The sequence below is a fragment of the Clavelina lepadiformis genome, chromosome 5 (assembly GCF_947623445.1).
Source record: "Clavelina lepadiformis chromosome 5, kaClaLepa1.1, whole genome shotgun sequence".
Classification (NCBI taxonomy): domain Eukaryota; kingdom Metazoa; phylum Chordata; class Ascidiacea; order Aplousobranchia; family Clavelinidae; genus Clavelina; species Clavelina lepadiformis.
Genome location: NC_135244.1, coordinates 15,585,981 through 15,600,381, shown reverse-complemented (window position 1 = coordinate 15,600,381; position 14,401 = coordinate 15,585,981). Strand labels below are relative to the sequence as shown.

At 35.0% G+C, this 14,401-nt stretch overlaps 1 protein-coding gene and 1 pseudogene across 2 annotated transcripts; both read right to left on the bottom strand.

Moving 5' to 3' along the window:
• Positions 1–1,865: 1,865 nt before the first annotated feature.
• Positions 1,866–6,310, bottom strand: LOC143458558 (prostaglandin reductase 1-like). The gene is made up of 9 exons (XM_076955336.1): positions 6,099–6,310; positions 5,818–5,863; positions 5,590–5,640; positions 4,864–5,031; positions 3,818–3,935; positions 3,421–3,576; positions 2,861–2,966; positions 2,268–2,392; positions 1,866–2,197 (listed from the first exon to the last, which is right to left on the bottom strand). The coding sequence occupies exons 1-9, from the start codon at positions 6,202–6,204 to the stop codon at positions 2,084–2,086; spliced, it is 990 nt and encodes a 329-aa protein (XP_076811451.1). The 5' UTR covers positions 6,205–6,310; the 3' UTR covers positions 1,866–2,083.
• Positions 6,311–10,035: 3,725 nt separating this feature from the next.
• On the bottom strand, positions 10,036–14,172 carry LOC143458557 (prostaglandin reductase 1-like; annotated as a pseudogene). The gene is made up of 9 exons (XR_013117676.1): positions 13,933–14,172; positions 13,697–13,742; positions 13,107–13,157; positions 12,163–12,330; positions 11,372–11,489; positions 11,062–11,217; positions 10,737–10,842; positions 10,423–10,553; positions 10,036–10,352 (listed from the first exon to the last, which is right to left on the bottom strand). The product of XR_013117676.1 is annotated as a prostaglandin reductase 1-like (transcript).
• Positions 14,173–14,401: the final 229 nt, after the last annotated feature.

Here is a 14,401-nt window from a genome sequence, read left to right as displayed (position 1 = left end):
ATTAGTACGAAATTTTAGCTTAACCTATAATAGTAATATATACAGTTCTGTTGGGTTCTTATCTTATTTAATCTAATCTAACTCCAACTTTCAGACAGGGTTGAGTGTCCATTTCAGGAGCATTCCAAACTAAACTAACGTTAGGCCAAATGCAGACTACACTGTATGAAACTTACTGATCCATACAATGTAAGTTATTTAACGTTCCAGATAAAGACATAACAGGCGAAAGCTAACTATCACATACAAAGTCAATAATGTTCCTCATAAAACTCCTGGAAAACATTTAGTTATAGAACCACAGACACTTAGGCCCTAGTTATCGATCAGTAGACACTCGTAGGCTACATAAGCTCCATATTCGGTATAGATGCTTCGCAAAACGTTCCATGCAAAACCAGTAGACAGACATAACATACATGAAACGTTATTTATTATTTAAATTATTTTTACAAAATTGCTAATTTTTGTCCGTCTGCTTAGTAAAAATGTCTTTGTTGAGTTTACTGCCGGTGCTAAAGTGTTTTGGAAGCAGTGTAAACTGTAAGCTACTTACTGTTAAAAATCGTTTCGGTGGAATACGTTAAGTTTATAGTTTAACAATTTTAATAGCTTTTGTCTAACTCTAATCTTAAATTTAACTATCTCTATATATATGTCTGTGATTTACTCAGTCAGTGTGTCAGTCACTACTAAATGGAAAGGTTTTTTTACGGCGGCGTCTAGAGACGCCAAATTTTCATGGAAGATGCAACTCAATACCGGAATAATTATAACGCTCTTTGATCGAGCCCCCGGGGGCCGCAATAGGGTTAAAAAACCTGCCCCATGACCTTTCTCTCTGGCTGTCTTGGAGAGAGAACGAGAAATAAAAGCACGCGTACGCTTGAGGATCCTGCATGAAAACCGGCCTGAAATTTGTTGAACTTTTCGCTATTACTCGAAGTAGGTTGGGTCGATTTCGACAATAAAAACATTTCTAACACCACGAGGCATTCCTCTTTCCAACCGTGCAACCGCTTACTGTTTGACCGTGGCAACGAGCAAGGTAATCGAACGTATAGGAGCCTTACTCCGGCAAGCAAAGTAAAACCAGTAAGCAAGCATTGTTGGGACCTACCATATTTCACATAACACGCTCTTGTGACATCACAACTCCCATTCTGACTTAAAATGCAACCTATAGGCTAGGGCCCTAGGCCCTAGGACCTAGGTCCTACGACATAGTCTATGGATAGTCCTAGTCGCTAAGACTAGGTACTTTTGAATATGCGTTGTGTAGTCAACTTCAACTACGCAACGATATAGCTTTATCTCCTGACAGCGCTTAGCTTAGAATAATATCTTGTCGACATAAACGCTATATCACATCATATAGGCCTATTGTGCGTTAACTGGAATAGCCTAAGCACTTTGCTACTGGTTTCATCAAAAATAAACGCCGACTAAGTTATCATGTAACTATTTAAAGACTTTTAGGTCTCTCTGTTCAATTATATCGTTGTCTACATTTTAATTAAATTGTCTCGCAGGCAATGTTTGTTTACTTCCATTTCAAACAAAATTTGCTTTGTCATTGTTATACAGCACGTTTCTTATTGGCGATGCTTTTCATATGTGGTTGATAAAATGTTAAAGTACATTTGTTTATAGTAGGTTACCTGACATGACTTAACAAACAAAACGTCTTTACATCGATCTTGTACTAGCCTAGCGTTTCTAACAAAATTTGCATTTCTTATGTCTCTTTCTTAGTTTGTTTTCACAAAATGGATTTAATGAAGAACTGTACGTCGACTAATCACTAATGCATGTAAAGTACTGGCCATGATGCAATCTCTGCGTATAGAATGGAGCAGCCCTCATTTTAGGGTGATATTCGGTTTATTTATAAGGCGGACAAACATCAATTAAATACTGGAATGATATTTATGATTACAATAAAAAAAGAAGATTCTTTTGTGAGTTTAGCATTGAACAAAATTAGACGATGAAATACTGATGTAGACTGAAAACTTTCTTCAAACGAAGCAAGTACTTGATGGCTGCGTTTGATTTACATACGCATTTTATACATTGTCTTTTAATTGACTCGAACAACTGCTTTTCCGGTGTTGTCGCCAGACAGCATGCCTATAAAAGCTTTGGGCGTGTTTTCGAAACCTTCCGTCACTGTTTCCCGGACCTTGATTTTTCCCTGTGAAATTGAAATTAAGCAGGATAAGCTGGTGATATGAACTTACTTATATTCTTCATCATAACATTACCTCCGTGATCCATTGAGACATCTGCTTGACTCCTTCCGGATGCCTTGGTTTAAAGCGATCTTCATTTATCACAAAACCTTCCATTTTAAGTTGTTTGGAAACCATGGCTGGTTGGACGATATCACCTGATGAAGCCGTATAAAAATATGATTTTGTCAGTGATACACAATTTTTTTCTATTAGACCCAAACAACATAAATTAATTACACATAATAACGATATACCGTGTTTCTCCGAAAATAAGACCTACCCTAAAAATAATACCTAGCCTGAAATTCGAGAATGATTTTAATATAAGCCCTACATTTAAAATAAGACCTAGTCAATAGCGCAAACTATGGAATCTAGTGATATCCAAGACAATAGAGAGGACGATCATATGATCATTTTTGAATAAACATAATTCTTAACTTTGTTTTTAATAAATGAAAATAAAAGACACCCCCTAAAATAAGCCCTAGTGTAATATTTTTAAGCCGAAAATAATATAAGCCCTGTATTTTTTTCGGAGAAACATGGTATGTATAAAACTTATGTTATTAAAGCAATAAGTCGGGCGTATCCAAACGGCAATCAATGAAACACACAAAAACCTTGCACTGGGGTTTTGCTGTTATAACTGCTTATGGATCCACAACAAGCAATTCGACCTTTAGTATTCATTTGGTTTATAATGTCCGATGCCAGTTGACCACCAACCTATAGTAGACAAAGAAGTGATGTTAGAGACAAACATTGATATCTAAACAAGGATATGAATAAAAAATAACATATTCCACATCAGTAGTTATAACCATCAATGTTAACTTTAAAAAACGGTTTACAACTTGGACAAAAGTAAAGATAAGTTAAGCCAATGATTTTCAACCGTTCATGGTTCGTGGCCCCCTTATAACTCCCCTCAAAATCTTCACAACTGTACTGCGTGTGCAGTAAACTTTGCGCTGCTAATTTTGCACAGCAAGCACAAAAATGTGAGAAACTTGTGTCCCACTTGTCCTGGTTTTCCCCCACTACTACAGTATAGCTCACTGGTGAGGCATCTGCTTGTGGCCTTGTGCTTGTGGGAGAACGTCCCCATGTCCCCCGGTTTGTAAGCAAAAATTATGTATAATATCTAAGACAACATATGATTCGATACGAATTAACGAACATTATCAAAGAAGCAGTCGATTCCATTTGGAGCGCATCTTTTAATGGCTTCTGGCCAAGACTTTTCAGTCTTGTAGTTGAAAACTTCATCAAAGCCAAGTGATTTCGCAAATGCAATTTTTTCATCAGAACCACAGCAACCAACCACTTTGCAACCCTGCATTTTAAATAAGATGTCTGTGTTGGGTGATTCATTCATGTCAATTTGCTATTTACAGTAGATATAGGTTTACAATTTTTCACATTTGGGCAATAACATGCCTTAAGTGCTTCAAAACTTTGACAAATTTCTCAGCATTTGCCTTCTTTTTAAGTTGCAATACAATATTATATGTGGCCACACTATCAACCAAGATGCATGGTCAAACACAGAACTTATTTTCTCTTTTGTAGCCTACCTTAATCTTGGCAATCTGTCCAACCAAACTTCCGACTGCTCCAGCACATCCATTTACCATTACAGTCTCTCCTTCCTTTGGTTGACATAGGTCAAGAAAGCCAAAGTATGCCGTCATTCTAAAAAGCAAGAATACAAAATTGAAAACGCGACATGTATCCTATGTCAACACATTCATTTGGTCAAATGCTGCACAAAAACTTTTTCTTACAAATGTTCAGATATGATTCATTTTAGAAAAACTAGTTGTTATCATCTGCAGATTAACCGCTCGGTCGATTCTGATTTATAGACAATCACCAACATTTTTGTTTGGGGTACGGTGCAGTACGTGTCTCAAAACAATGCACAAAAAACCTACTCTTCTGTGGCTCAAGTTTACCGTAAATAGCCTTTCAGTGTTTGGCCAATAAACTTTCCTTTTTGGTTGCCATTATTTCACCGATAAAAATGGTGTGTGCTAAACTATTTTTCACAGTTCTTGTTAACTTAACGTAAATGTTATCAAGCATAACATATCAACCAAAATCTAACTAAAATCTGTCTTCTAATCTAAAAAAGTCCAATAAAACCTTAAATAACTGAAATCATCTTTTTGCATAGCAATTCTTAAAGACTATAACAATCAACCTATAAACGGTTATATCATTAAAAACAGGCTTTGTAACCTACTTACAAGGAAATAGTCACTCTTTTCTTTTTATAGTACTTTTTCGCATTTGTAGTAAACATTTTTACTACTTCTTTTCTACCAGGTCTACTACATTTCTAGCGCGCTGTCAAAGACATACAGGTGGGTAAGGATTACAATATACTGGTCAACTTTACAACTTTACGTCTTGTTTAACTTTACTGTAATAGTGTAATACTAATAGTGACCAATAATAATAATCTGAATAGAATGCACAACAATTCAATCATACAAGTATGAGCTTGTCCTATTTAGAATTAACTTTGATTACATGTGTCATGAAACCATTTTCGACTTCAATCATCATCAATTATTCAATTATTCAAATTTGTCTAAGGCAAAAGCCAAAAACTTACCCCGGCATTCCGAGAACTCCAACTCCCTGCGTAATATCTTCTTTAGAAAGTACATTGTCCACTCTGTACCAGCAACTGGAATCTGCTACTTTGCAAATGGTTTTCCAGCCTCCAAAATGCATCACCAAATTTCCTTTTTGGTATTTTTCATTTTTGCTGGCCAGCACTCTAAAGTAATAAACGAAGAAACAAACTAGTGACGCAAAAATCATGCCTATGGGACATAAAATAGCGAACATTTGACAACTATTTGTTGCAGTAGGGTTTTTACCAATGTGCAGAGTGATCGCCCAGAAAGCAAAAAAAATTAGGTTGAAAATACATTAACGTGGCTTAAAACCGAACTAGTGTGGTTTCAATTTCAAAAAGGGGAAAGTGCTCAAAAAAGATATTATTATAAAGCCATACGCTAAAAAAGATTGAAAACCACTGTTTTCAAGTGCCAATAAATTCAGTTACCATTAACATTAAGAAATACGAAGTGACTATTTCACCGTAAGTAGGTCACGCAGCTTGTTGTTAACGATAGGCGGTTAAGTTAGAAGAATAGGTATGCAAAAAGTTAATTTTAGCTACTTAAGATTTTATTGGAGTTAGATTTAGGTTAGATTTAAGTTACTATGTTATAAAATTTAAACGAGGTTAAGAAGAAACTGTTAAAACTAGCTTCGAACGCATGACTTCTTCCAGAGAAACAGCGGCAGCCTAAGAAATAATCATGCTTACTTTGCGACTTGAAAACCAATAACTGGTATGCCAGGTGGGAAAGGATAAACTCTGAAAAGCAAAAAACTAATTTACAGGGATAGGAGCTATATACTATATGAATGCTACACTACAGTAATATGTTATCATAGTGAAATACCTTTCAAAACAATAAGGAATTGTTTTTAAATATTCAATGATTGTGTCACAAATACTTTGCAGAGAATGGCGTCATAGTCATGTACTCACCTAATGAAAGGGTCAACACTAATGCAAACAACTTCGGTCAATATTTCTACAAAATAAAAAAAATTGGTCAGAAACAGCAGCCACGTCCAAGTTCTAATTTTACCATTTGAGTCTCTTTTACTTTTGCACTCCGATTTGAAAACCTTGTATAGGAACTAAAAGAATACTAAAGAAATTATGACGTAACAATTCCTCAATAATCTACCCCGATATAGGAGTGCAAAAGTAAAAGAGACCCTATGGCCTATACCATTCTATGTGAAATGCTTGTAGCATTTTACCTCCATCAGCTAGGTTTTCTTCAATGTCTTCTTCTACAATCTTAAAATCTGAAAGTTTTGGCAAACCTTCAAATGCTTTTGTTTTGGTTAGATATTTTGTCTTCATGATTTTTTAACGTAATTGGCTGTAAGCTCAAAGCTGAAAGTTCTAATCTTATACTCTGCAAATTACATACGGACAAAGTTTCACAGTTTTAACTGTTCAAATGCTTAAAACCGTGACGTAGAACGTATGAGGACAAGTTAAGTCCGTTCAACACATATCATCATATACTAAAGGACAACGCTGCCCTTTCCCTGATGTCCCCACTTGTAAACAACAATAGTCTACAGCCCTATGGCCTATACTCTTGTTGAGTGTAAACTGCGGGTATAGACTTTACAATACAGTTCTACACTACCGATAACTCAATTGATTTACGTCGAATGGAAGAGCATTATAGGGTTGTTTATTTTTCGGTCATGTTTAAAAAGTTCAAGGTAAATAAATAGACTAATCTCATTCTGTATCAACCAAAACTAAATTTACCAAAATCATTTTTAAAAAATTTAACTTTCTGACCCTGCTCATGAGCCCCAAAGTTTTTGCATTAAAAAATCACTAAATTTGGGAATTACCCCAAACCAAAATTGTTAAAAAACTTTTGTTAATAGCCTTGTGAGAAATTTCAAGTATTTTTTGTTTATTTTTAGTTTTTGTTTTTGAAACTGAATTTGCTGTTTTCAGAATATTTGGTAATTGCTGTTTAAAACGACTTAAGTATGAACTAGAAAGTAAAACATTTTAAACTACTCAAGTCAGAAGTAAATATCGATCTAAAATATGAGGTTGTGAAATCACAAATTAACACGAGCTTGCTATTAGCCATAGGCCTACAACTGCAGAGAAATGCATGTTTTATGAAGCTAAATAGTTTCAGACATGCTTTTGTCCTTCGTCAGAGTATAGTGTGACGTCAAATACGTGAAAATCAAGTTGTAGACTATATTATAAACGCTTTGCGCAGATGTGATTTCTAATAATAAAGTACTTCAAATTATTATCTTCGAACTAAAACACTGACTAATGACTACTTTCTACATCAGCATTTGGTAAACCTACTCAAGTACGTTACGTAATCGGCCTAAAAACTACTTAAGTCAAACTAGAAGCACCTATGAACAAAACTACTTAAATAGCCTAAGTAGAGGAAATGTACTTAAGAAGATTACTTAAAATAAACTATTTGGTTATTGCCCATCTCTCTAAGTCACTGAATAAGTAACCAGAAAACCGGTAACCAGCTTCATGTTTTGAATAAGCAACTGAAAATGTAACCTGGGAACCGGTAACTAGTTTCACGCCGATCTTTTAATCTTTGTTTTGAAGTTTGCTCATTTTTACTGGTCTTTCGGTGTGCTTAAGGTTAACGATTGAGCGTCGACTTTGTTTCTTCTTTATCTTTAGCTTCTGCGTAGTCATCGCCATAGCACTAAGCTAACAAATCGTTTTTTCTTTTGTCCAAATTAAATACATTTGAAATTATGCTTAGTCATTGTTTGACCATAATCGGTGGTCTTGGGACCCCTTTAAAATTAGGTGACATCAAAGACAGAAGCTTCTATACATTTATATGCCGGCATGCCATTATAAACAGTTATACTTCTGTAGGCCCTTTCTAATCTCGTGAAGTTTGCTCATTATGGTCATCCGGTGTGCTTATAGCAAACAGTTTAGCGTGGACTTTCTTTCCTCTTTATCTTTTATTTCTGAATACGTTACACGCCATAGCCTTGAGTCAACAGTTGTTATCGCTATTGTCCAAATCAAACACATTTAAAATCGTGCCTAGTCACTATTCGGTTAAAGTTGGTGGTCTTGCCATAATTTGTTTTTTTATGTTATCATAGTTTGTTGACGATATGACTATGTCAATTAGCCTGTGGCAGTTTTCACCACATAGCCATGCCAGTTTAGCACTTCCCTTGCAAACCCTTCACATTCCTGTGTGTGCCGTGTTAATTTCTAATTATTTCTGTACATAAACACATGCGTTTTTAGCAAATTCTGATTAGTTGCGGTTGTGGATTCAGCATTAGTACGAATTTTTAGTTTAACCTATAATAGTAATATATACAGTTCTGTTGGGTTCTTATCTTATTTAATCTAATCTAACTCCAACTTTCAGACAGGGTTGAGTGTCCATTTCAGGAGCATTCCAAACTAAACTAACGTTAGGCCAAATGCAGACTACACTGTATGAAACTTACTGATCCATACAATGTAAGTTATTTAACGTTCCAGATAAAGACATAACAGGCGAAAGCTAACTATCACATACGAAGTCAATAATGTTCCTCATAAAACTCCTGGAAAACATTTAGTTATAGAACCACAGACACTTAGTTATCGATCAGCAGACACTCGTACATAAGCTCCATATTCGGTATAGATGCTTCGCAAAACGTTCCATGCAAAACCAGTAGACAGACATAACATACATGAAACGTTATTTATTATTTAAATTATTTTTACAAAATTGCTAATTTTTGTCCATTTTTGTCCGTCTGCTTAGTAAAAATGTCTTTGTTGAGTTTACTGCCCGTGCTAAAGTGTTTTGGAAGCAGTGTAAACTGTAAGCTACTTACTGTTAAAAATCGTTTCGGTTTAATACGTTAAGTTTATAGTTTAACAATTTTAATAGCTTTTGTCTAACTCTAATCTTAAATTTAACTATCTCTATATATATGTCTGTGATTTACTCAGTCAGTGTGTCAGTCACTACTAACCGGAAAGGTTTTTTTACGGCGGCGTCTAGAGACGCCAAATTTTCATGGAAGATGCAACTCAATACCGGAATAATTATAACGCTCTTCGATCGAGCCCCCGGGGGCCGCAATAGGGTTAAAAAACCTGCCCCATGACCTTTCTCTCTGGCTGTCTTGGAGAGAGAACGAGAAATAAAAGCACGCGTACGCTTGAGGATCCTGCATGAAAACCGGCCTGAAATTTGTTGAACTTTTCGCTATTACTCGAAGTAGGTTAATTTCGACAATAAAAACATTTCTAACACCACGAGGCATTCCTCTTTCCAACCGTGCAACCGCTTACTGTTTGACCGTGGCAACGAGCAAGGTAATCGAACGTATAGGAGCCTTACTCCGGCAAGCAAAGTAAAACCAGTAAGCAAGCATTGTTGGGACCTACCATATTTTAAATAACACGCTCTTGTGACATCACAACTCCCATTCTGACTTAAAATGCAACCTATAGGCTAGGGCCCTAGGTCCTACGACATAGTCTATGGATAGTCCTAGTCGCTAAGACTAGGTACTTTTGAATATGCGTTGTGTAGTCAACTTCAACTACACAACGATATAGCTTATCTCCTGACAGCGCTTAGCTTAGAATAATACCGTGTCGACATAAATGCTATATCACATCATATAGGCCTACTGTGCGTTGACTGGAATAGCCTAAGCACTTTACTACTGGTTTCATCAAAAATAAACGCCGAGTAAGTTATCATGTAACTATTTAAAGACTTTTAGGTCTCTCTGTTCAATTATATCGTTGTCTACATTTTAATTAAATGGTCTCGCAGGCAAAGTTTGTTTAATTCCATTTCAAACAAAATTTGCTTTGTCATTGTTATACAGCACGTTTCTTATTGGCGATGCTTTTCATATGTTGTTGATAAAATGTTAAAGTACTGTACGTTTGTTTATAGTAGGTTACCTGACATGACTTAACAAACAAAACGTCTTTACATCGATCTTGTACTAGCCTAGCGTTTCTAACAAAATTTGCATTTCTTATGTCTCTTTCTTAGTTTGTTTTCACAAAATGAATTTAATGAAGAACTGTACGTCGACTAATCACTAATGCATGTAAAGTACAGGCCATGACGCAATCTCTGCGTATAGAATGGAGCAGCCCTCATTTTCGAGTAATATTCGGTTTATTTATAAGGCGGACAAACATCAATTAAATACTGGAATGATATTTATGATTACAATAAAAAAAGAAGATTCTTTTGTGAGTTTAACATTGAATAAAATTAGACGATGAAATGCTGATGTAGACTGAAAACTTTCTTCAAACGAAGCAAGTACTTGATGGCTGCGTTTCATTTACATACACATCTTATATATTGTCTATTAATTGACTCGAACAACTGCTTTTCCGATGTTGTCACCAGACAGCATGCCTATAAAAGCTTTGGGCGTGTTTTCGAAACCTTCCGTCACTGTTTCCCGGACCTTGATTTTTCCCTGTGAAATTGAAATTGAGCAGGATAAGCTGGCGAAATGAACTTATTTATGTTTCTTATCATAACAATACCTCCTTAAACCATTGAGATATCTGCTTGACTCCTTCCGGATATCTTGGTATAAAGCGATCTTCATTTATTTCAAAACCTTCCATTCTTAGTTGTTTGCAAACCATGGCTGGTTGAACGGTTTCACCTAAAACTGTGTAAAATAATAAATTTTGTTATTTATATAGCCTACATACATATATATATTTTACTGCTGATACACATTTCTTCGATAAGAAGTAAATAATCATAAATGCATACAATTTAATACGTTACACAATGGATGCGGATAAAACAATAGCGATTACGAATGACCATCAATGAAATATACATAAACCTTGCATTGGGGTTTTGCTGTTATAACTGCTTATGAATCCACAACAAGCAATTCGACCTCTATTATTCATTTGACTTATAATGTCCGATGCCAGTTGATGACCAACCTATAGTAGACCAAGAAGTCACGTTAAACGCAAATATAAACCCAAAGAAGAAAACTAATCATTTTATCCTCTAAACCAGGATTTCCAGTGGTCATTCTTAACTTGAGATTTACAAATTGGTCGAAAAAAAAAATAAGACAAATTCTGTTCAAATGAATAATACTAATATACAAGACATAACCTAAACGCATAATAGACATACATCCATAACATACTAACATTATCAAAGAAGCAGTCGATTCCATTTGGAGCGCATCTTTTAATGGCTTCTGGCCAAGACTTTTCAGTCTTTTAGTTGAAAACTTCATCAAAACCAAGTGATTTGGCAAATGCAACTTTCTCATCGGAACCACAGCAACCAACCACTTGGCAACCCTGCATTTTAAATAAGATGTCTGTGTTGGGTAATTTATGTCATTACTCAACTTGCCAATCAAAATTACAGTTTTTCATATTTCGGCTTTAACATGCCGAATTAATCAAACATACTTTATGACCAAATTTTTAAATTGTTATGGTTGCTGTATACCTTTATTTTGGCAATTTGTCCAACAAAACTTCCAACTGCTCCTGCACATCCATTCACCATCACAGTTTCACCTTCTTTTGGTTGACAAAAGTCAAGAAACCCGAAGTACGCCGTTATTCTAAAAACACAAGAATATGTATGTCTCTCGCCTGTATTTTGGTTTCAGTATTTGACTTTTCTGATTACGCCGATTGTCGAACAGGCATTGCAAATACTTTATCAGGAGTTTTCTTGAAATTGCGGTTTAGTTCAGTGCTGTAGCATGCCACAAAATGTGTTTTCCCGGAAGTATGTAACAAACTTAACTATGTAGGCTATTGTCGATTACGCATTCTGATGAGAATATTTTGAGCCGCTAATTAGTTGAAAGCTGAATAAGGTGTGCAAAACAATAGCCGTGTTGATAGGTACTTCTCAGTAAGTTTTTGGTGCAGTCCTTTAAACGCAGCATTTGTGATAGAACAACCGCAGAGCAGAAATTTTGCTGCAAGTTCCCATATGCGAGATAAGCACCTAAACGGATATAACTTCTTGTCCAAACACAAAAAAGGGATTTTTATTAGAAAAAAGACTTTTGTAACGGCATGTACGTTAGATATTGTCTGTCTGAATTGCTCATGAAGAACATCATCAGTGTGATCATTGAATGCTGTCAATAAACAAGCCTTGTAATATTTTGTTTACGTGTGCTTTTCGTTGTTGCTGCTTTACTGATTACTAGTGAACTGAATTGCGGCCGTCGAATATAAAGTTTCTCCAGCCCTGACCTACAGCAAATACCGTCAACTCACCCTGGCATCCCAACAACTCCAAGCCCTTTAGTAATGTCTTTATTAGAGATCAGATTATCCACTCTGTACCAGCAAAGTTCATCTGCCACTTTGCAAATGGTTTTCCAGCCTCCCAAATGCATAACCAAATTTCCTTTTTGATATTTTTTATTTTTGCTGGCCAGCACTCTAAAAAGGTTTATGTTAAATACAGTACTATAACAACTTCTATATAGGGTGCAATGTAGAAGCTTCCTAATATCGAGTATTACGCAGTACTTATTATAGTAGCGTACTCTAGTTCTATATATACGATATAATTTTACTACAGTAAAGAGTAGATTATTAAACAAAAATACAGTAACTAACAACAGAAATTATACAGATGCGTGGAGTGCCAATAGACCTTTCCGGAGTTACGGCCGCTATTGGTTTTCATAAGTAAAGTTCCGTTGCCCATACTTCACAATGGAATATTCAAGCGTTTTGGGCATTGGGTTGTAAAAACGTGAAAGTTATAGAGTAGTATCAATGAACTTTTTTACAATAAGAAAAAACATTGAAAAAGCATAGTTTAATTTTCAGTTTATTACGCTTTATGTTCTACGTACAGGCCTTGTTCGTTATGACGTCACCATAAGTTGTCAGCGTAGCAAGTAAAATGCGTCTAAGAGATTGCGTGGTACTACGTTATTTTTCCTGATATTTTAACAAACTTAAAAGTTGAAAATAACAGACTGAAACTAGATACGAACTAAATTACTTTTACACGTGCAACTGATACCAGTATACCGCACTAACTTTTACACATTATATGTTACATGTTATAGCAGGGTAAATGCTGATCAAGTAGGCCTAAAAAAGTATAAGCGATCAAAAAAGTCTTGCTACACACAAAGAAAGCATTCTTTACTCGATAAGAGTTTACAAATTTAGTTACAGTTGAAACAAAAAGCAACACTAACTTTCCGACTTGAAAACCAAGCACTGGTATGCCAGGTGGAATGGGGTGAACTCTAAAATACAAAGATAAGTTACAGAAGCAATACACTTTCTCTATATAAAAACTTTTATTCATTACTTTTTCCTGAAAAAAAATCTTGGAGTAGACTCTTTCGAAGTTACAACCCCATTTTCTTTGAGTGGCAAAAATTTATTTTCATTGCTTATACTTAATAATGGAAATCATGGAAACACTTCGTATCTTTTATAATGAAAGCGTTCTGAGCATATTATCGACGAGTCTACTACCTAAAATCATAAACATTGTATAAGCTGAAAACTGTAGGCACCATTTTTTTCAATACTTTTTTTCTGTTTTTTGAAGAAATTCACATGCCACTTTATTAGGTGAAAACTCAGACTGATGACCAAAACAGTCACAACGCTTGCAGTTTATAAAAGAATTGAAATGAGTCAATGCTTTTCTATTGTAAAGTACATGGTTACAAAGGATCGAGTAAAACACTTGCCACTGAAAGAAAATGGAGGCCGTTAATCGAAAAGGATTTTATAGATTATATACACAGAAAAGACGGCAATTATTTAATTTTACCTGATAAATGGATCCACACTAATGCAAACGGCTTCGGTTAATATTTCTGTAGAAACAAAAACATTTGATCAAAAACAGCAGCTACATCGAGATTCTAATAAACAGGGTATTCTTAACTTTTGCATTCTTTCAACATAATAAAGTTATGTGGGATTTTTATTTGATGAAGTTGTTATATAAAAGTGATAAAGAGACTTAATTTGACATTTCTACGGATAATAATTTTATTACTTTACCTCCATCAGTTAGATTTTCGTCAATATCTTCCTCAACGATTTTAAATTCTGATACTTTTGGCAAACCCTCAAGTTCTTTTGTTTTGGTTAGATATTTGGTTTTCATTATTTCTGAACAGCAGCACCGTTACCAATACAGGCAAAGTGGTAATTCTATACTATGCAACTTAGCCTACGTCTTGTTAAAAGTAAAAGATTCCAAATTTTCAGAACGTAAATGGACAAATTAACTTTTCAGAATGGCCTGTATGCTAGTTTACATCACTAACATTAATTATATATATTAGATGTGCAAAACTACAATGAAATTGTTAAACATTAAGCTGCCATACACTTTTATCTCAGTCCTAACAGCTGTTAATATTTTTGAGCACATTTTAAGCCTTTTCAGCTTTGCTACTTTTACTAAATAGACTAATCTCATTCTGTATCAAAGTTTTTGCTTATAAAAATATCAATAAATTTGGGA

Coding starts and splice junctions, on each gene's coding strand:
- LOC143458558 (XM_076955336.1), bottom strand. CDS start 6,204: ATGAAGACAAAATATCTAACCAAAACAAAAGCATTTGAAGGTTTGCCA. Junction 5,864..6,098: donor AGAAAACCTAGCTGATGGAG/GTAAAATGCTAC, acceptor TTTATTTTGTAG/AAATATTGACCGAAGTTGTT. Junction 3,577..3,817: donor GACAGATTGCCAAGATTAAG/GTAGGCTACAAA, acceptor TTTAAAATGCAG/GGTTGCAAAGTGGTTGGTTG.